The sequence below is a fragment of the Cavenderia fasciculata genome, assembly GCF_000203815.1.
Source record: "Cavenderia fasciculata unplaced genomic scaffold Scf_ET2XIPL01CNAVH-3, whole genome shotgun sequence".
Taxonomy (NCBI): domain Eukaryota; phylum Evosea; class Eumycetozoa; order Acytosteliales; family Cavenderiaceae; genus Cavenderia; species Cavenderia fasciculata.
The window spans coordinates 1,616,980-1,639,526 of record NW_004457723.1 but is presented as its reverse complement, the minus strand read 5'-3'; the positions used below and the strand labels follow the sequence as shown (position 1 = coordinate 1,639,526).

General features: G+C 32.8%; 10 protein-coding genes across 10 annotated transcripts; 3 read left to right on the top strand and 7 right to left on the bottom strand.

Annotated features, from left to right (window-relative positions):
* Positions 1-363: 363 nt before the first annotated feature.
* DFA_07475 (glutaredoxin-related family protein) lies at positions 364-1,179 on the bottom strand (the record flags this gene model as incomplete). The annotated part of the gene is made up of 4 exons (XM_004367277.1): positions 364-427; positions 569-664; positions 750-1,075; positions 1,141-1,179. 4 exons carry the CDS (start codon positions 1,177-1,179, stop codon positions 364-366), a joined length of 525 nt encoding a protein of 174 aa, XP_004367334.1.
* Positions 1,180-1,481: 302 nt separating this feature from the next.
* On the top strand, positions 1,482-5,213 carry DFA_07474 (uncharacterized protein; the record flags this gene model as incomplete). The annotated part of the gene is made up of 6 exons (XM_004367276.1): positions 1,482-1,571; positions 1,650-1,787; positions 1,877-1,922; positions 2,005-2,349; positions 2,965-5,137; positions 5,183-5,213. 6 exons carry the CDS (start codon positions 1,482-1,484, stop codon positions 5,211-5,213), a joined length of 2,823 nt encoding a protein of 940 aa, XP_004367333.1.
* Positions 5,214-5,325: 112 nt separating this feature from the next.
* Positions 5,326-6,291, bottom strand: DFA_07473 (uncharacterized protein; the record flags this gene model as incomplete). The annotated part of the gene is made up of 1 exon (XM_004367275.1): positions 5,326-6,291. The coding sequence occupies one exon, from the start codon at positions 6,289-6,291 to the stop codon at positions 5,326-5,328; it is 966 nt and encodes a 321-aa protein (XP_004367332.1).
* Positions 6,292-6,613: 322 nt separating this feature from the next.
* Positions 6,614-7,842, bottom strand: DFA_07472 (uncharacterized protein; the record flags this gene model as incomplete). Its single annotated transcript, XM_004367274.1, has 3 exons — positions 6,614-6,762; positions 7,109-7,132; positions 7,515-7,842. 3 exons carry the CDS (start codon positions 7,840-7,842, stop codon positions 6,614-6,616), a joined length of 501 nt encoding a protein of 166 aa, XP_004367331.1.
* Positions 7,843-8,529: 687 nt separating this feature from the next.
* DFA_07471 (Calcium-chelate transporter like protein) lies at positions 8,530-9,980 on the bottom strand (the record flags this gene model as incomplete). Its single annotated transcript, XM_004367273.1, has 4 exons — positions 8,530-9,361; positions 9,488-9,644; positions 9,746-9,797; positions 9,936-9,980. The coding sequence occupies 4 exons, from the start codon at positions 9,978-9,980 to the stop codon at positions 8,530-8,532; spliced, it is 1,086 nt and encodes a 361-aa protein (XP_004367330.1).
* A 706-nt stretch (positions 9,981-10,686) lies between these two features.
* Positions 10,687-14,027, bottom strand: DFA_07470 (uncharacterized protein; the record flags this gene model as incomplete). The annotated part of the gene is made up of 6 exons (XM_004367272.1): positions 10,687-10,880; positions 11,082-11,114; positions 11,215-11,895; positions 11,988-12,242; positions 12,308-13,324; positions 13,421-14,027. The coding sequence occupies 6 exons, from the start codon at positions 14,025-14,027 to the stop codon at positions 10,687-10,689; spliced, it is 2,787 nt and encodes a 928-aa protein (XP_004367329.1).
* Positions 14,028-14,931: 904 nt separating this feature from the next.
* On the bottom strand, positions 14,932-16,852 carry DFA_07469 (uncharacterized protein; the record flags this gene model as incomplete). The annotated part of the gene is made up of 4 exons (XM_004367271.1): positions 14,932-15,205; positions 15,270-15,841; positions 16,220-16,434; positions 16,771-16,852. The coding sequence occupies 4 exons, from the start codon at positions 16,850-16,852 to the stop codon at positions 14,932-14,934; spliced, it is 1,143 nt and encodes a 380-aa protein (XP_004367328.1).
* Positions 16,853-17,241: 389 nt separating this feature from the next.
* DFA_07468 (uncharacterized protein) lies at positions 17,242-18,228 on the bottom strand (the record flags this gene model as incomplete). Its single annotated transcript, XM_004367270.1, has 1 exon — positions 17,242-18,228. The coding sequence occupies one exon, from the start codon at positions 18,226-18,228 to the stop codon at positions 17,242-17,244; it is 987 nt and encodes a 328-aa protein (XP_004367327.1).
* Positions 18,229-19,190: 962 nt separating this feature from the next.
* Positions 19,191-19,883, top strand: DFA_07467 (uncharacterized protein; the record flags this gene model as incomplete). Its single annotated transcript, XM_004367269.1, has 1 exon — positions 19,191-19,883. One exon carries the CDS (start codon positions 19,191-19,193, stop codon positions 19,881-19,883), a length of 693 nt encoding a protein of 230 aa, XP_004367326.1.
* A 196-nt stretch (positions 19,884-20,079) lies between these two features.
* On the top strand, positions 20,080-22,474 carry DFA_07466 (uncharacterized protein; the record flags this gene model as incomplete). Its single annotated transcript, XM_004367268.1, has 4 exons — positions 20,080-20,819; positions 20,909-21,458; positions 21,527-21,945; positions 21,976-22,474. The coding sequence occupies 4 exons, from the start codon at positions 20,080-20,082 to the stop codon at positions 22,472-22,474; spliced, it is 2,208 nt and encodes a 735-aa protein (XP_004367325.1).
* Positions 22,475-22,547: the final 73 nt, after the last annotated feature.

Below are 22,547 nucleotides of genomic sequence, written 5' to 3'. Positions count from 1 at the left end.
CAAAACTTCTTCTTCTTTTATACCCCCCAGAAGAGCTTCTATTTCTTGTCAGCTGTTCCATGATGATTCGTTCTTATTGTCATCAAAGTCTGCGAGTGATCACGCCTCTGCCATTTTGTTATATTACTTCATTATCATTAAAATTAATTTAAAAAAAAGTGGGGGGGGAGGGACGAGCGTAAAGAATCTTATCGACTACACCTTTGATGGTTCCTCTTTATATTTCGATTTTGAGATCCTTTCGGAGGTCATAGATAATCAAATGCGGTCAATCCCGAGCATATGTCGAGCAACCCATTTTTTTAGACAAAACCGAACAAATACGATAGTACCTTGCCAAGTGTTTGTTTTTTTTCATTTTTCTTATGGGATTTTCCGAACAACTAATACATGTAATAATACTCTACCGATATTATTGAATATTCTACTATAATTAATTATCATCCATTATAAATATTTACCATATATATCATTGATTGATTTTGTTTTTTTCCTAATATATATTATTTGTGATTTTTGTTTTGGTTGATTTTATTCTTGTTTGATTGCTCCAGCCTCTTTTAATAACTTTGATAATTCTCCACTCTTGAACATTGAAATCATAATATCGGCACCACCTACAAACTCTCCCTTGATGTATACTTGTGGGAATGTTGGCCAGTCACTAGTGAATGAACAATATCAAATAAATGGTGATAATTAGTCACATGTTGTTTATGTTTGTTTGATTATTATATGTTAATACATACGAAAATTCCTTCATTCCTTGTCTAAGTTCATCGTCGATCAAGATGTTATGTGAACTAAAAGTAGCACCTTCAGTATCGAGGATACGGACTACAGTGTTTGAGAAACCGCATTGTGGGTTTTGTGGAGTACCCTTCATATAGAGGACACATGGAGCAGCATCTACTTGTGATTGAGCCTTCTTTTTGAAATCTTCAGTGATGCTAGAGTAGTATCTTTGGAATGATAAACGACCATTATTGATCATCATTGTGTTGTTGTTGTTGACAAGTCTACTGCTATTGCTACTGATGTATTTACCAGTGGCTGCTAATCTGTTGAACATATTCTATTATGTGTATATTGGAGGTAGAGGAGGAGGATGAAGGATTAGAATTGGTTCTCATTGCATACAACTCTTTCTTTTTGATCATCATCATATTCATATTTCATAATGTGATATTATATATGAATAGTACTATATAGATAGATAGATAGATTACCATTTTTAAATTTATATATAGTGATATTAAAGATTAAACCAACAATGAAATGAAAGAGACGAAGAATTACAATGATTCACAAAAGAATACTTTTTTTAGTTCTTTTTTTAAAAGCATCACATCTTTCTTGTCCACATCAATGATTAGTCACAACAATATATAACTTCATCATCTCATCATTCAAGATATTTATAATTACGACGACTACGACAACAACAACATATAAACAAAGAGAAGAGAGGAGATTGAATCATGATTTGCATTGAATGTGGTAGACCGGTAAACGATGTCTACAAAGAGTTTGGTAAATCGGGTAGTGGAAATATTAGATTAACAAGATGTGTATGTGTCTTGTGTTTAACATGTCTATATCTATATCGTTTGATACTAACTTGATGTCTCTTATTTATATACATATAGTCTCATTGTCATCAAATAGCAGATAAATATGTAGAGTTTGATTTCATTATTGTATTTCTAGACTTATTCCTTCATAAACCTCAAGCATATAGACACCTTTTATTTAATAGACAATTATATAGAGATTTTGGAATATCTGTATGTGTTTAAACCAATTTGGTTGGTTTGATGCAATATTTAAAGAGAGAGAGTTATTTATTAATATACACATTTTAATTTATTTATAGATACAATATGTAAAGGTTTTAATAGTATATATATTTTTCGAGTCATGTATGTCTTAACATGGATTGTTGGAGTCTAAAGAGTTTTTGGAATGGATTATTAATCATTTATTCTTTCTGTCTGATTTTAGATATTAAATGGTTAAGATTAAAAGAAGATTGCGAATATACACAACCAAAGAGTGCATTTTATTATTATGATTGGCAAGATGACGTACCCTATGATAGATACTGGTTTATATTTTTGACGGCGATTGCAGAGTTTGCGTTATATGCTCTGTCGATTGTACTAGCAGTCAAACTTATATACTCTTCTCGATACGCAATCATCAAATACAACTATCTATTAATGGCAATCATTCTATCAAGTTTTGGAAAAGGTTTCCTTATTTTAATGATGATTTGGGATTATCCATTTAGTTTTGGAACCATCCTAAATGTTTTTGTTTTAACTTCAAATGTTGTTGCAATTAAAGGTAAATTGATTAAAAAACAAAAATATTTTTAATAATAATAATTATAATAATATTTATTTATTTATTTATTAATTATCTCTCCTTCCTCATTCTATACAGTATTTTTAGATACAAGTACATTTAAATCTATTTGTTTTGTTGCTTTTGGATTCTTGATAAAATTATTATTCCAATCTATATTATATTTATTTGATACTTCCATGTTATTATGTATACAGTAATAAAATAATAATAATAATAAAATAATTAAAAAACAACAACAAAAATTTATAATAATAATAGTGATCACTACTAAACACTTCATAGAATATTCCATTTTTTAAGTGAATTGTTTATCTTCATGGCGACAAAACTACAGTCATGTGTGTGCGTGGTTTTGTTGAAAGGTTAGAAAAGTAGTGCGAACAAACAATCAATTATAAATACATGCACAACACAAATTGGTGATATATATATACCATTAATTATTATTACCACTACCTATATAATAGAAGAAAGAAAAGAGTAGATATGTTTAAATAACAAAAGAGAGAGGAAAAATTAATAAGATGATGAATTCAATTGATCAAGTATTCAAGAATAGATATCTATTCAAGAGGATATTATCAAGTTTAGAGAGTCATGGAGAATTAGAAAAATACTCTATAGAGTTTAATCGTTATGATGATTGGTTCAAGGCAAAGGATATCTTGACACATAACCATTATAGTCTGCTAGTTGACAAGATTAGTCGTGGTTGTCCACTCTACTTTTCAGCTGAGGCAATCGATTTGGTGTGCGAGAAGATGTCTGATTATGACCAGTTTCGAGTGGTCTATGACAAGTACCAACACCGATTCTACAAGGATGATCTTATCAGATTGGCGTGTCAAGCTGGAAACCTAGAGATTATCAAGTTGTTGGTGGCACAACAAAACCCAACCAAACTCAACCTAGACGACAAATGTTATGTGGGTGCTGCCAAAGGCAAACATTTGCATGTAATGGATTATCTATTAAAGGAAAAGTGTGTTTCACCACGTGACAAGGATGGTACTATCGTCGAGCAGATCCTATTGTCTAGTTTGTCACATCTAAACGATGCATCGGTGTTTAACTGGTTTGTCACTCACTTTGGAGCGGCTACAGTGTCACGGTCAATGAATGGAAAACACTGGTTACACTTTTTGTATCGGTTGGGATGTATGCAAGTGTTTAAAGAGTTTAGCGGTGTCTTGGCAACCACCTTTTGCGAGACAACAGAGTTTGGACATGAAAAGATTATAAAAGAGATTGCTAGACACTCGTTGGACAAGAGGGTAGAGTTGGCATGTCACTTTGCAAAAATCCAACAAGAAGAGGTTGCTGTGATCAGAATGTCACTTGCACAATTCCATCCCAACTTGTCGTCGTCGCCATTATTATTGGAAGAGTTGGTGTATCATCATTTAATCACGATATACTCTAAAACATTCTTTCTAAATAATTTGGTAGAGTTGGAGATACGCACACTTGGTCCGGATCGATGCAGTCTTGATTATTTGGCCAAACTTATTTATACCAAGTATCCCGATGTCTCTGTCCCCATCAACAACAATAATAATAATAATAATAATAATAATAATGGTGACACACTACCACATCCACCACCGTTGGCACCACCAATATCCCCTCAAGCTGGATCGATACAACTGAGATCATTCTTGGGTGCACTATTTAAACATTGTACCAAAGACCAAATCATCACAATTTTAAAAAAGATTAATCAACTAGACATTGAACAACGTACAAGTTTTTCTCTACCTGACCCTACTACTACCTTTGATGATATATGTCAATTTAATAGAGAAGAGATACAATGGTTATTTGGGTTGGCAAGCAAGAGAGATGCGAGTAATGGGACGTTGGAGATTATAGACTGGTTGTACAAGATGGCGACTACCAAGGCTGTTCGTCTGATCGATCGGATTAAAGGAAAGGTAGTGTCATTTGAGGTGCTCAAGATGCTATGCAACCTCGAGTGGAGTGCATGGTACTATATCATTGACCACCAACACTTCCAAGTTACTCGAGAGGCATTTGACTTTTTATTTGACAGTCACCAGACCAACAAAGCACTAGCCTACGGCAACACCAGCGATGCAAGAGTACGTAACTTGGAGATGGAGTATCTCTTGTCGGGTGTATGTGCCAATGCCGACTTTAAATCAATCGATCGATACCACGCTGCCTACGGATCAGACTTGATGCGAATTAATTTGGTAAACAAAGGATATCGAGCAATCGATTATATTATCACTAAACTTAATGTTCAAGAGTTAGAGTTGGTTAGTCACAGTCATTACAGTTTGATTGGTAAAAAGGGACTTGTCTCTTTAATTGATTACCTACCAAACTTTCATCAATCCAATTTAGTCATGGTTACAGCAGCCACCAAATACTGTAGACTAGAGTTTCTTAGACATGTCAACTTTGTCAAAGTATATCCAGACATTCAATCGATTACGTGTGTAGAAGTGCTCCACCACATCATCAAGCATTGTCCTCATATTTCCTTTACCGTCATTGTACATGCCCTTGTGTTTGCCAACCGTGTAGACACCCTCCTCTACATTGTCCAGAATCCAGAGTTGTTCCCGTGCGCTCCAAACGATCTATTCCTCTCTCTAGACTCTTTTAGAGCACTCAATCAAGAGTCACTCAGCGATGACATTAGATTCTTTCTCAAAGAATACTTTTCCAAACATACCAAAACACTTCTTGCCAACTCTAAAAAGAAAGCAAGCTATCAATCAAATTGTAATATAATGTAAATCTTTTCTAGAAACAAACAAATTAAATCTAATGTATTTAGATCTGAATTTACAATGAAATGTGATTGTTGAATATTATTATTTGTTCAAGTTTGTTTTAAAGAATAAAGAAGACAAGTATTTAGGGTGTTTAGAAAAAAAAAAAGTACACTACTTTTTTTTTTGTTAATTAATATTTATTAATTTAAGCAGTAAAGGTAACGGTAGAGTTGCCGTTTGGTAAAAGGTTCTTTTTCATTTGATACATTCTTTCATCGGCACATTTAATCAACTTATCGGTTTGAGTTGATTGTGATTTGTTGAATACAACACCTCCAAAGGAAAGAGTTACTTTGATTGACGTTGAGTTGTTGAGTTGGACAGTGTCGCATTGGACACTTGAGAGGTAGCTGGAGATAAATTGGTCAGCTTGTGTGTTTGATTCTACATTGCGCTTGACAATGAGGAATTCGTCGCCAGAAAGGCGGACTGGGAGAACTGATTCGTCGGCGAATTGTTGGAAGCGATCGGCAACTGATCTGAGGACAACATCACCATTGTCGTGTCCGTGGGTATCGTTGATTTGTTTGAATTTGTTGAGATCAATGAAATAGATTGAGCATTGTTCTGATGAAGACTTGGCACAAAACTTTTGAATCTTGTTGTAGAGGTGGTATCTATTTTGGAGACCGGTGAGTGCATCGTGGGTCAAGGTGTTCTTGAGCTTGTTGAGTTGTTGTTTCTCTTGAGTGTTGTCAATCATGATTCCTTGGAAGACATTGGTCGAAGCATCGTACTTTCCAGTGAGACGATAGTATGAAGAGCAGCTCTTGCTCTTGATTTGTACGTCACTTGGAGAGAATTGATTCATTGATGAGATGATGTTGTTTTGGAGGGTGATTGAATCGATGACGTATGATTGACAGAATTGTTCGAGTGATACTGAACTGTTGTTGGTTCTGACAATACGGTTGTTAAAGTTGATTTCTAAAATACTGATTGATTGATTGGATGAGAGTATTTCCATGAAGCGACTTGATGATTTCTTGTCACGCTTTTGGATGGTATATAAGAAGAAAATGATACAAAAAGCAATGTAGAAATAGTTGGTTGGGAATCTATCCAAAGATTGTCTTTGGAGTTGGTTAAAGTTGATGATTTCAATTGCCATTTTTAATATTATTATTATTATTAGTGTGTATGGTAGTTGTTGTGAATTTAATTAGTTGTTAAACTGTTGATTGTTTGATTTGTGATTTAAATAATGAATCGAAATAGCTCTATTTATACTAAACGGTTGCATGAAAAGAGGATGGGCATCAGTTGGTGATCAGATGGAGATGATCATTTTAATTACCTTATTTAAACATGTTCTAGTTTTGGGTAGATGAAAACATACCAATGATTACCATTTTTAAGCATCTACTCGCTTTGGTAAATGATAATATTCCAATGATCAGTGATTACCATATTTAAACTACTTCTATGTTTGATCAAGAATAGAATGAAATGATATCCATATCTGTAGTAGTGATTGATGATACCAATGATCGAATGAATGAAATTGTGTAGTTGTTAAAATGATCTGCTATGCTGGCCGATGATGATATAAATCTACTACCACCGGTGTGCATAATGATACCTTTACTCAAAACTGTCAACAACGACTTTAATGATTGGTGATCACATTGATGAGTGTTGTTTTAAAATACACACCACCAAACTGTTTAGGCAAAAAAAAATAAGGAGGGGCGTTGTTAATACAATTGTGTGTGTTGAGTTCAAATCTAATATGATCGTGTGTGGTCATAGTGAGTGAGAGGAGAGCAGAGGGAATATTCTCTTAGAGATGATGGTTTGGTTTGTTGCTTATTTTGGTATAAACTCTGAGAGTATGCGATTACCGAATCAGAACCTTGACACTGACTAATTGTCACTCGAGTACTTTTAAAAGTAGTGTTTGTTGTAAGTGAAAAGATGGTACATACCAGATCTAAAGACTAAATGGAAATCTTGACAAAAGGAAACATGTTTTGTCGTTATATAATTTATAAATATTATATATATAGCTATTTTGGCGATCTTGCAACATTATTCATTTCATTGATTGAAATGCTTTAGTTTGTTCCTATTATGATTAATCAAATGATTTAATTAATATCAGATTATTATTTACATCTTTATCAGTTATTATTTATTTCTATTTTCATGAAGAATTCTTACCATTGTGTACTGCAAATACTTTACGATTTTAATATTAATTAATTATGGTGTCCATTTGGTAACCTAGAGGTTTGAAAGGAGTGTTCATTATCTGTATGACAAAGCTAGTAAAATCATCATGACAGCTCTCTATGACATATTCCAGTATCTCTTTATTTGGTATATATCTACCATTACTTTTAAAGAGATCCCAATCAAAGTCAACGTGAGACCACTCCAATAGATGTTTGACTTTATCCAATGTTGCATTGTCATGACAACAGTATTTACTGATCACTCCTTTTAATTGTATTTGATCAATATCAGTTGGTAGATAATGACGAATAAAGTCCCACGGCACTGCGTAGATTGATATCATTTCAAGAAGAGGTAATTTGATGATGTCTCTTCCTACCAATGATCTTTGATACAATTGTTTTGATATATCATTAATATGATTGAATATCATTTGTCTAATGTATTTAGATCTGAATATACAATGAAATGTGATTGTTGACATTATTAAAATATTATTATTTGTTTGTTCAAGTTGGTTTTAAAAAAAGAATTAAGAAGACAAGACAAGTATTTAGGGTGTTTGAAAAATAACCTTTTTTTTTTTTTTGTTATTATCTATTAATTTAAATATCGGTAAAGGGAACTGTTAGTATAGTTATTGGGTTAGGTGATCCAATAATGATTTAGTTTAAAAGGGTTTCCTCAAAATTTATTTGATCCCATTTTAATATTCTAATTCATCTTTTCTATGATTCATCTTCGTGGAAGACAATTACCATTATTATACCCAATTGTTGAACAAATCAAACAATTCAATATTATCAATTGATAGTAAGAGGATTCGGATTGGAACATTTACCAATTGTTGCATCCTATAGTGATAATATTTTGAGTGTTGCATTGCAATTGATGAAAATTAATTTGAAGATCAATCAATCTATTTTTTAAAGGATTAAAACCGAGAGTAATAACATTCAAACCCAAGTACACCAGAAATTGTCTAATATCATTTCGACCATCCCCAACATCAAACGTGTGGACAAGCTACACAACAATGTAGCATTTCTACAATTTGAAATCGATCTAATATCATTGATTCGATGTTGAAAAAGAAATAAGATTTTATATCCAAATCTTTCCTAAATATAATCCTATTTGATCAATTGTTATAAAGAAAATACATAATTAATTAATTAATTATTGTTGACTCTAAAAAAGATAAGCAAGGTGTACCGCACCTATGATGGATAGTGGATGGCGGATAGTGGAAGAATGGATGGTAGATGGATAGAGGATGGATGGTAGATGGTGGATGGATGGAGGATAGAGGATGGATGGTGGATGGTGGATGGTGGATGGATGATGGATGGTGGATGGATGGATAGAGGATGGTCGGATGGTGGATGGATAGAGGATGGTGGTTGGATGGATAGAGGATGGTCGGATGGTGGATGGATAGGGATGGTGGATGGTGGATGGTGGATAGAGGATGGATGGATGAGGACGGACGGATGGATGAAGAAGGATGGTGGATGAGGGCTGATGGATGGATAGAGGATGGATGGATAGAGGATGGTTGGTTGGATGAGGACGGATGGATAGAGGATGGATGGAGGATGGTTGGTTGGATGAGGATGGTTGGATAGAAGATGGTGGATAGAGGATGGATGGAGGATGGTTGGTTGGATGAAGACGGATGGTTAGAGGATGGATGGAGGATGGTTGGTTGGATGAGGATGGTTGGATAGAAGATGGTGGATAGAGGATGGATGGATAGAGGATAGAGGATGGATAGATGATGAGGACGGACGGATGGATAGATGATGAGGACGGATGGATGAAGAGGGCTGATGGATGAGGATGGTTGGATGAGGATGGTTGGATAGAGGATAGAGGATGGATGGATAGAGGATAGAGGATGGTTGGATGAGGATGGATGGATGAGGACGGATGGATAGAGGTTAGTGGATGGATGGATAGAAGATGGATAGTGGATGGTGGAAATAGATAGAAATTTTAGTCTTAGATTGAATTGTAGTTTAAAGATTTCTATAAGTTTATTGGATTCTTTGTATTAAACAATGATTATAATCAAAATGTACTGTATCTACAAGAGTCCATTGCTGATGTAAATCAAATAATAATACGATATCCACAGTTGGACTATTGTGATTCTATTTAATTGATCCATCATTCCAATGCATTGAACCATCGATATTAATAAAACATGATGCATTCTTGATTTTCCACTTGGACTATTGTTGAATATGTACAATGGTGGCTGAGATTGACAAAGATGGACGACTATAGTCTACCATGGATAGTGGATGGACTATAGATGATTGATTGATAGATGGTATATGATGGTGGAGGATGGCAGACATCGGCCTGGGTCCACTATATACAATCCGCAATCCTTAATCTATCACGTATCAACATAGTAATTTGCTGGTGTCTCTAAAATAACTAAATATATTTAAAATAATATAAATTAATATTAATATTATTTCCTTTGTGAAGAATCTATCTTGATCAATCGATTCCAATACTAACTAAAACATTATAAAATTCATCTGTCACAATAAGACTTTATACTTTCTTGATTTTCCACCAGTGGTGGATGATGGTTGTACTAGGCATGATTGTGGATCATGGGCAATGGACTATAGAGGATGTGTCACGAGGAATAGTTGGGGGATGATGGAGCTAAATAATGATTGTAAGAAATAGATAGTGCACATAAAAACAGTCTTTATTTATTTATTCGTATCATCTTTTCTATCTATAGTTATATGTATCAGTATATATTGATATGTTGTGAGTAACAAGTCATTAATTATATTTATAAATACAAGAAAAATAAAATAATAAAGGTCTGATCAAAAAGTCAGAGTTGGTGAAGTGGTGTGGTTGCTTTTTTATTTTATTTTTATTTTAAAAGTGTTAATTTTAATAAATTAAAGTTACAAACCCATAAACCATCTTTGGGTGCATACCTTTATAAAGACACATATTGCTACAGTTGTAGTGTCACAAATATTTGTTACAAATAATAATTATTACAATTCTGATGATGGTTTAATTAATTTTAAAATCGTCAGAAAAATAATATTGAATTGGCGGTAAAAGAATAAATAAATAAATAAATAAAAAATAATAAAAAAGAGAGGGAAAAAGAGAAAAAAGAGAAAGAAAGAAATAGAAAAATATAGTTTTGGTTGTTCCCATGGTTGTTTAGACCATGGGAACAGTCCAAAAAAAAAAAAAGCCCCCCAATGCGAAGAAAATCGACTTACACGGGGGCGAACCTGGGAAACCCTCTGGGTAAAAGTAATTTAATATCTTTTTAAAAGGAAACCACTTGGTTCAAAGTAATTGAATATCTTTTTTGGGTATAAAAGCCTAGGGAGACGTGGAACATGGATGGACGATGATGGACTGGACTGGACTGGACTGGGCACGGACGATGGCAACGGAAAATGTATAAAAAGAAAAGAGTAGGAATAGAGGGAAACCACTTGGGTAAAAGTAATTGAATATCTTTTTTTTTAGAAAAGAAGAGGATTGTAATTGGTGGTTGTTGTTGTTGTAATTATTATTATTATTAGTTATTGCTGTTGGTTGTTGTCATTATTATTATTATTAGTTATTGTTGTTATTATTGTTATTATTATTATTATTAGTTATTGTGGTTGGTTATTATTAATATTATTAGTTGTTTTATTAAGATGTTGTTATTACCAAAAGAGTTGAAGAGAATAATGATTAGTGTACCTATAAAATAAAAAGAAAAAGAGTCAGTAAATTTATAATTAATTATCAACTTTTGATACAGAGTTAATTATGTTGGTCTACGAATGGTGGTGATTGTTGCTTGGAAACTGGTACTCTTGATCACTGGGTTTGGGACGGGCAACTGACTTGAGGATTGGTGATGAATGAATGATTGATTGTGGGTTGAAGTGTTCGGCAAAGATTATAATATTATTATTGTTTGTTGTTCTTGTGTTATTGATGTTGTTATTTGTTTTTGTATTTTTGTTATTATTGTTGTTGATATTATTATTAATATTTGTTTTTGTATTTTTGTTATTTTTGTTATTATTTTTGTTATTATTATTAATATTTTTTGGTTGATTGTTGGTTGAGATGAATGTTTCAACATGGTTGAAGCATGAGAATGATGATGATGATGATGAGTTGTTGTTGGCATAGTTATTATTATTATTGTTGATATTTGTATTTTTTAATTTGGTGTTGGTATTATTATTGTTATTTGTTACCGGGTTGTTTTTTAATCTTGAAATGTTGGAGTGTCTTGATTTAAATGGGCTTGCAATTGATCTTGTTGATTTGATTATATTTGATATATATGATGTGTTTGATGATGAGAATGAGTTGAAATGATTAGGTGAAATGGATGAATGAATTAATGAATAATAATTATTATTATTATTTGATTGATTACTATTAAAAAGAATTGATTGGTTTTTAACATGGTCTAAACAAGTTAATGAATTTGTGATGCTACTGTTGCTGTTCAATTGAACAAACTCTAAAAGAATGTGGTTGTTGGTTGTTGAATGGTTTAATATTAATTGTGGCAATGATGATTGACTATGAGTTAAAATATCACTAGATTTAAACCATGGAGTCGATGATGATGGTCATTGAAGAATGAAATATTATTATTATTATTATCTATGGGAATTGATTGATTGAAATATGAAAATGAGATTGTATTTCTGCTGCTGTTTAATTGAACAGACTCTTCCTGATCTAAATTAAAATTGTTGGTGGCTGTTGAATGATTTGGTGATTGACAATGAAACAAAACATCGCTAGAGTTTAATGGAATGGGTGACATGGATTGAGACAAAACATATATAAAAGGAATTGACACTGTGGATGAAAAGATAAATTATAATTATTATTGTTGATAGGAAAGAATGTATGATTGGATTGACATTGACTTTGATATAATGTATCACTTAATTGATGGAAAGAAATATTATGATTATTATTATTATGAATTGAATAATGTTCAACATGGGTGAACAATGAGATTGTGATTGTGTTGTTGTTGTTGTTGCTGTTCAATTGAACAGTCTTTTCCCTTTCTTCTAAAAGAATGAGGTTGTTGGTTGTTGAGTAATTTGAAATTAATGGTTGTGATTGACATTGGGGCACAATAAAATCTGTATTAATGGATAATAATGGGTGAATAAATGAATAGGAATTATTATTATTATTTGAAGATGGTGGAGTGATTTGTGAATATTGATTGTGAGTGTGGGTTGTGGTGAGGATTGTATGATGATTGATTGGTGATGATGATTGTTGTATTATTGTATGATTTGAATGATTGGTTCCGAAACAATTGAGAGAATCAAAATAATTGTTGGCAACTTTGGTATCTATAAAAATAAAAGAAGAGGTATCAGTAAATTGGTTTAAATTGTCAGAGCTTGTTACCGCGTTGTTGTTGTTTTCTATTCTTGAGATGTTGCTGGAGTATCTTGAAAATGGGCTTGTCTTTGATCTTGTTGAATTGATTGTATTTGATAATGTTGATGATGATGATGTGGAAGTGTTTGCAGAGTTAAAATAATCAGATGAAAATGGAATAGGTGAATTCAATGATGATGAATGAATTAATGAAAAATAGTTATTATTATTATTATTTGATTGATTACTAATTGGAATTGATTGATGTTTAACATTGTCTAAACAAGTTAATGAATGTGTGATTTTGCTGCTGTTGTTCAATTGAACAAACTCCTCCTCTACAAGAATGTGGTTGTTTGTTGTTGAATGAGTTAAAATATCACTAGATTTAAAACATGGAATCGATGATTGATGGACATTGAGGAATGAAATAATATTATTATTATCGATGGGAATTGATTGGTTGAAATATGAAAATGAGATTGTATTGCTGTTGCTGTTCAATTGAACAGACTCCTCCTCCTCCTCCTCCTCCTCTAAAACAATATGGTTTTTGGTTGTTGAATGATTTGAGATACACAAAACATGGCTTGAGTTATAGTGAATGTTGTGTGAAAAGGATGGAAAACTACTAATTGGCAATGGATAGTTGATGGAAATTAATTGATGTTTAACATGGTTGAAACATGAGATTGTGTTGTTGCTGCTGTTGCTGTTCCATTGAACATACTCTTCCTCTTCCTCCTCCTCCTCTTTGTCGTCATAGAAAATTATATGGTTGTTGGTTGAGTGATTTAATGGTAACTGGAAATGGGATTGGGACAAAACATTAAAAGGAATTGAAATTGATGAATTAAAAGATAAATTATTGTTATTATTATTTTTGTTGTTATAGACAGGAATAAAAGTATGGTTTGATGGTAAATGACATTGAGAAACAATATGATTTGAATCAAATTGGGTTTGTGAAATAGATGAATGGATATCGTTATTATTATTGCTATTATTATTATTGTTGTTGTAGTTGATGTTGTTTTTGTTGTTTTTGTTTTTGATAAGAATGATTGGATGTTCAAAATGATTAAAAGATGGCAATGAAACGGATGATGGCATCATAGACAAAGAAATATTGTTATTTTGGATGATAGTCGATTGTTGCTCAACATGGTTGAACAATGAAAAAGATGATGACAATGAGTTGGTGTCGTTGACAAAGACATATTGGTTGTTGCAAGACATATTGGCAAAAACAGATGATACAACGATACACAAAATAAAGATGATAATTAATGGGTTCATGATTGGATAATGAATGTAAAATATATGATTTGATTTTTGATTGTTGATAGGTCGTAGTAGTAATGATTGTGTTGATTTAAGACTATAGATAGATGGAAAAAAAAATAAAAAATAAGAGAAAGTTAAATGGTTAATTAAAGTTTAAGAGTTTGAGTATAGAGAAGTAAAAGAGAGAGAGAGAGAGATAATAGTAGGACACTATTATTATCTGTATATCATACGATTTTTGAAACAAGTTTCATAAAAGAAATAAAGTGGATGATCAGTGGATAAGTATAGAGTATGAGAGAGTGAGCAGGTTGGTTAGGGTATACCAAGAAACACTCGGTAATTATTTAAATATTTTTAATATTAGTTAGTGTGGGTAGTGGGGGGTTTATATATATCTGATACGCATAATTAATTTTCATTGCTGGATGATGATGAGTTTGTGGGTGGCGGGGGTTGCACGTCTCACAGTCTGTCGTCTTGAACGAGTTTGACTAAAAAGGGGAATGCAATGAACACACCCAATTAAATTTGATGTTCATTGGCTGTCTGTCACACACTGACACACACTCTAACAAACGAGTGCACTAAGCACAGCAGCAGCAGAGTGTGTGTTGCAAGTTCAGTTCAACTATGTGGTGCTGTCATGATTGATTGATTGCTTGCTTGCTTGCTTGCTTAAGAGGAGAGAAGATGAGTGTGCATCAACTCTTTAGCTCAATGGTCCAACCATGATAATTGTGTACACTAGTTAACACCCACTTGTTTTTGTTTGCAAAATTGGTTTTTTTTGCAAAGAGGAAAATAAAAAGTTTGGGGTGACCCAATTTATATGGGGAATATGGGGGAAGACAGTTCAATGCAAGAATTTATTAAATAGGGATTTGACGGAAGAGACTAAGGAAGGATTTTGAATAGTGGTTGACAGTTGGGATGATGAGTTGGTATTGCTTTCATAGGCTATTCTTTTAGCTGGTCTATTATTTTCATCTCGCATTTCGCCGGTAGCCACATTAATTTGGTTAAAGGTGTTATAATTGTTAACTTGGCTCAGGTTAACATCTCCAGAGTCTGATTTTTTTGGCTGTCTTCTCTTTCGTGTCTCTTTTTTATAATGAATAACCAAGTCTCTTTGATTTAAATGAAAATTAGGTTAGTAAAAAATGGGTAGTAGTTGTTATCGTTTAAACATACCGATTTGTGTCGTCGGTCCAGACAGTGCCTGTACTCATCTTATCTCTCATCATCATTGATCTTTGCTTGTGTGGTAAAGAATCTGTCGTTACCAATGCATTAGAAGTGGTTTGAACAAGAGCAAGAGCCTTTGAAGATTTTTTTGTTGCCTTGGGTGGTTTTGGTATCAATCCCTGATCTTGTGGTGAGAGTGGCGAACAATTAATGATACCTGACTTGTTCCAAGCAGCCATTACGTTGGTTGGCTTTGTTGCTTCGACCCATGCAAAGCATGAAAACTGTTGGTAGTGTTCGGGTGCGATTTTAAAGTTGGGTTTGTCTTGAAGTTGTTTTAGTATCATATTCTTTAGTGATTGAGAGAATGATGAAAAAATGACAAGATCCAAAGGTTGTAAGATATGTGTCATATTGGATGGAAAGCTCTTAATGTGAACCTTGTTTTCATTGGCCCATTGAAGTAATTCAGGACTAAAATTACTTCCATGATTGTCGACCAAAAGTAACTTGTCGCCAGGTGTTGTCAGCTGTTTAACAAAAAATTGGACACAGTCTAGCTTGATTGACTCATCTACCTATATACGATTAGTTATAGACAAGAGTGTGTTAATTAATTATAATATTTAGATTTTGTAGAAAAAGAAAATTTTTAAAAAATCATCTTACATAGCCACTCTTATTAACTTCCAGATAGCCATATTCATTTTTACTAGTAATGGACCAATTCTTTTTGATTGGAAACTGCAAAACGTAATAAGGCTTTAGACTACCACCTAATCCTGTTATTCCTCCTACCAATGTAAAGTGTTGGGACTGAGTTTGTTTAAAAACTTTTGGTTTGAGTGTCTCCCTTGCATTTTTATAAACAAACATGACAACCTGTGACAAAGACATTGAATTATTAGTAAACTCTAATCAATTGCATGTGTATAATCACTACTGTCTATAGTTACCTTTTGTTTAGTATCTGTGAAGAGAACTCCCTTTTCATCAATGTTGAATATATTTTCTTGTTTGATACCATGTTTTACTATGAAATCTCTAGTTTCCTTGATCCATGCGTCAGAACCACCTTTTTGTTCAGCAAGTGCCCTTTTATAATCTTGAGAGCGAACATATCTAAGCTTGAGATCTACGTATCTCGATCTAAAACCTCTCCACCAAGAGTCTGACAGCATCTTTTCTCTCTTTGTGCCCGTTCACTCTTTCCAGAGATTGAGTGCCAAAATCTTGACATCTGTCTTTGTCATAGGTCTATTCTGCTGAATAGATATCTTGATCTTGGCTATTATCTTTTCCTCTTCCTCTTGTGTAAGTGTCTTTTGGCGAGGTACTATAGATTTCTTCTTTAGTGCCCCTGATACTTCATATTCTTCTAATCCCAAAACGAAGCTAATATTTTTGTTGCTAATCTCCCCGTGCTCTAGTGTAAGCATCACAGATGCTTCCAATCGCTCCTTTTGTTCTCTCACCAAGACCTTTTGTAATGTTAGCCCTGATTTACATTCCCAAAAGACTGTTAAAACACCTAAAATCTCTCCATACACCTGTTTCTGATCTTGCTTTGTGCTTGCTAATTCCTCCATTTTGACTTTATCTTATACCAATAATATCTATATATATGTGCTGAATATAATAATGACATTCATTTGCTGTAAAAAACTTTTCTATTATTTATTTTAATCTTGTACTCCAACTACTACCCGTAACTGCCATAGTAGATGTTTGACTTAAAGAAATTAAATTACTCATTGCAAAAAAAACCAATTTTGCAAACAAAAGATAGTGGGTGTAAATCAGAACAAACTAGAGAGAGAGAGGGCGTCAACAATAATTGGTTTTTACTTTTATGAAAGTCACTTTGTTATTGGCACAATTAATATAAAAAGAATAAAGAAGACAAGTATTTTAGGTGTTTAGAAAAAAAAAAGTACACTACTTTTTTTTTTTTTGTTATTATTTAATATTTATTAATTTAAGCAGTAAAGGTAACGGTAGAGTTGCCGTTTGGTAAAAGGTTCTTTTTCATTTGATACATTCTTTCATCGGCACATTTAATCAACTTATCGGTTTGAGTTGATTGTGATTTGTTGAATACAACACCTCCAAAGGAAAGAGTTACTTTGATTGACGTTGAGTTGTTGAGTTGGACAGTGTCGCATTGGACACTTGAGAGGTAGCTGGAGATAAATTGGTCAGCTTGTGTGTTTGATTCTACATTGCGCTTGACAATGAGGAATTCGTCGCCAGAAAGGCGGACTGGGAGAACTGATTCGTCGGCGAATTGTTGGAAGCGATCGGCAACTGATCTGAGGACAACATCACCATTGTCGTGTCCGTGGGTATCGTTGATTTGTTTGAATTTGTTGAGATCAATGAAATAGATTGAGCATTGTTCTGATGAAGACTTGGCACAAAACTTTTGGATCTTGTTGTTGAGATGGTATCTATTTTGGAGACCGGTGAGTGCATCGTGAGTCAAGGTGTTCTTGAGCTTGTTGAGTTGTTGTTTCTCTTGAGTGTTGTCAATCATGATTCCTTGGAAGACATTGGTCGAAGCATCGTACTTTCCAGTGAGACGATAGTATGAAGAGCAGCTCTTGCTCTTGATTTGTACGTCACTTGGAGAGAATTGATTCATTGATGAGATGATGTTGTTTTGGAGGGTGATTGAATCGATGACGTATGATTGACAGAATTGTTCGAGTGATACTGAACTATTATTGGTTCTGACAATACGGTTATTAAAGTTGATTTCTAAAATACTTATTGATTGATTGGATGAGAGTATTTCCATAAAGCGACTTGATGACTTCTTGTCACGCTTTTGGATGGTGTATAGGAAGACAATGATACAAAAAGCAATGTAGAAATAGTTGGTTGGGAATAGTGTGGTTGGGAATCTATCCAAAGAAGATTGTCTTTGGATGAGTTGGTTAAAGTTGATGATTTCAATTGCCATTTTTAATATTATTATTATTATTAGTGTGTATGGTAGTTGTTGTGAATTTAATTAGTTGTTAAACTGTTGATTGTTTGATTTGTGATTTAAATAATGAATCGAAAATTGCTCTATTTATACTAAACGGTTGCATGAAAAGAGGATGGGCATCAATATTAATAATTATCGGTGGAACTGATAGATGATCATTTTAATTACCTTATTTAAACATGTTCTAGTTTTGGGTACATGAAAACATACCAATGATTACCATTTTTAAGCATCTTCTCGCTTTGGTAAATGATAATATTCCAATGATCAGTGATTACCATATTTAAACTACTTCTATGTTTGATCAAGAATAGAATGAAATGGTATCCATATCTGTAGTAGTGATTGATGATACCAATGATCGAATGAATGAAATTGTGTAATTGTTAAAATGATCTGCTATGCTGGCCGATGATGATATATATCTACTACCACCGGTGTGCATAATGATACCTTTACTCAAAACTGTCAACAACGACTTTAATGATTGGTGATCATTGACATTGATGAGTTGTTGTTTTAAAATACACACCACCAAACTTATTAGACAAAAAAAAATAAGGAGGGTGCGGTGTTTATACAATTGTGTGTTAAGTTCAAATTTAATCTACTCTGATCGTGTGTGGTAATATATATATAGAGAGAGAGGAGAGGGAATATCTCTTAGAGATGACGAGAATTTGTTTGTTGCTTCTTTTGGTATAAGAGATTAAGAGTAATGCTAATTTAAATGAATTGTTGTATGTTTGAGATCGATCATGTTTCGCTCGTTTTTTTAATGAGAAGTTCTTCTTTGAACAATGTAAATCAAATCTCTATTGTTCAGAAAGATACTTACTACAAACCAAAGTACTTACTTTATATAAAAAGAGAAATAGTGTGAGTGCGAGGATAGGATAGATATAATTAGATAGAGAGAGAAAGAGAGAAAGATGAATCTATTAAAAGGACCAATGGCAATCATTACAACCTACGGAGTAGGAGTGAATGCAGGAGCAGCATACATGTTCTACTATGACAAGCAACAAGCCATTCAACATAAATGGCGTGTCAGAGAGAGTACACTGCAATTGACTGCATTGGCAGGTGGTTGGATCGGTGGCATGTGGGCCATGGAACAATTCAAACACAAACGAGCCAAACAATCATTCAAGAATGTATACTTTAGTGCCGTTGCAGGTAACATTGCTATATTGAGTGGATTGGTGTATGCACTCAAAAAGAGACCTCAATTAATACCAGATCAACTTAGAAAATTATTATTACCTGCTGAACAACATCAACATCAACATCACAGCCATCAACAAACATATACAACCAATAAACATCATAATAATCAAAATAATTATAATAACAACAACAACAATTATAACAATAACAATAACAATAATAGATCAATTAAATTTAATAGAAATAATAACAATCAAAATAATAATAATAGATTTACTGAAGAGACAAATAGTATCGAACAAGAATCAATGGGTGACAATCAAAATGATAATAATAATAATAACAATATTCATAATAATAATAAGCGTAATAATAATAGTAATAATAATAACTACCAAGGTGGAGGAAAAAAGAATAGATATAATCACAAGAAGAATAAACAAGACCACTACTAAATTATTAATAATAACTGTACTCAGTAATTTCCAAATCGATTTAGTCCTCAAAAAAAGATCCACAAACGAACAATGATCATTGATATAACACAAATTTATCATCATGTATAATAATAATAATAATAATAATAATAATAATAATAATAATAATAATATTAAGTCTATATATATATAGATAGATAGATAGATTAAAGACATGTCAGTAGATTATAGAACCTTTCAATTTGTATTTGGTAACAAGGTTATAGTTAGAAAGATATTTCAATCAATACCAGAGATACATGCAACCATCAGCTTCAATCAACCCAAACATAGTTTTCAATCTCTTCCAAGTTATATAGTATCATATTTTAAAGTAGATCTTAGGTCATCACATGATAATAATGATGATGATGATAATGATCAAAAGTCTAAAGACAACTTTAATCAAAGAAGTTTAAAGTTATTGTATTCAAAACTAAAACATGATGATACTTTTATATTGGCATTTAAAGCAGTACCATCTATTCTTAGACACTGTAGAGATGTAAAGATACTAAAAGAGATAGTTAGGAGGTTTCCTCTCTACCCTCGTCATACACTTTCATTGACCATATTCGATCAGGTTGACCAAACCAATGATGTGCCTGACCAAACGAGCAAGGATTGCACAGGCTCACCTTTTTGGTTTGCTCATAATATCGCTGCAGGTGGTAATCTAGAGTGTCTCGAGTACGTCGTCAACGAGCTGGGTATCCTTCCCTCTGCAGCCACTGCATTGATGGCATGCGAGTATGGCCATGAACACATCCTCCACTATCTAAACACCGTCCATAAAATTAAAATCACTCAAAATGCCTTTGAAATTGCTTGTTTTAATGGTCATACATGCATTGTTGTATATTTACTCAAACATTATCCATCTTTAAAGTTCAAAACTATTGCATTATTAAATATGTAAGTTATAATTATAATTTATTTATTTATTTATTTATTTATCTATTTTTTTATTTATTTTAATTAATTAATTTATTTGTTATTTCAAGATTAAATGGTAAAGGTAGTTTAAAAGATAAATATGATATTTCAAAATTATTGATAGATAATATTCCAAAGCGATTATTACCTGGAGAGGTATTGTTGAATGTCAAGTTTGTAGACATTGCAGTGCGATTAAACTCTTTGGACCTTGTTAAACTCTATTACACACGATTTGGAGAGAATTCAGTGTCTGGGTTTGCCTTTGACTATATGGCCAACTTGGATATTCTCATTTATTTGGAACAACAACTTACCATTCCAACCAATCCATCGACAATGTCATATATAGCAGGTAACGGATATTTGGATATTTATTCTTACATGCACGAGAATAGATCAGAACCATGCACAGAATCGGCAATGTCTGCTGCATGCTCGGCGGGTCATTTAAATCTTGTAAAGTACATTGTGGAAAGAACATCATGTTATCTAGACTCTACCACTTTTCATAATGCTACCATCAACGGACATCTTGAAGTTGTAGACTTTTTGATTAAAAATCTTCAATTTGATTTACCTGATCAATCAATTGCTTTTGTTTGTAGTAAAGGAAAGGTAATAAGATTAAAAAAAAAAAAGAAAAAACAAAAGAATTAATTTATTAATTTATTAATTATTTTTAGGGAGACTATAGTTCAGTAGCAAAATATTTATTGGAAAATAATCTTACACCATACAGCAGGAATCCATCGGTCGATAGTCATTCATTATTTGCTTTGGTAGCGAAAAGAGGCAACATGGAACTTATGACCTGGATGATGGGTTATTTTGGATTCCAAACGTTCAAGGATATTTCTCCACTCGTCAAGGATCATAATGACAAAATACAGGATCCACTCTCGAATGAATTTATTGGTAAATGTGTGCTAGAGTTGATCGACAACTCACATTTCTCCATGTTGGTTTGGGTTCTCGACCAATACCGAGAACTTCTAAACCCCGAGGCTCTAAGAGACTTGGTTGTACGAGGGACACCATCGCTCGAGATTGTATCGTTTTTGTACAGTCTAGACAACAATGTCTTCCGAGGTAACACTGAAAAGTATGTGAAGGTTCTTTGTCGTAATATTAGGAGCAGGTTCAACCCAGTTACATACCATATCATTCGATTCCTTCACCAACATGATTGTTGTCACCTAACACCCCACTGCATCGATATTATTGCAGCATCTGGTGACTATAAATCCATCCAATATATCTACACCAACACAAATTACAGAGGTACCTCTATGACCTTTGTTTATTCTATTAAATACGGACACATAGAGGTGGCAAAATTCATACATGACCACAGCAATGCTGAAGAAATATCAAGAGAACAGTGTATAAAAGAAATTACTGTCAGATACGAATGTATTCAATTCTTATTCAACCTTTTCAATGATCCATCTCATCTCCTACCCCACTTTGATAAGAATATGATACACAAAGTAAACCAAGTTTACACTTTAGAATACTTGGAATCAATACAACTTAAATTATCAAATCAAGATAAAGTAAATAATAATAATAATAATAATAATAATATAGGTTTTTTAAAAAGATTATCAAAAATTTGGAAAAAGAATTAATTTTGATAACTTATAGATAATAATAGTTTACTTATTTGATTAATACAACAATAAAATTTATTATAATAAAACA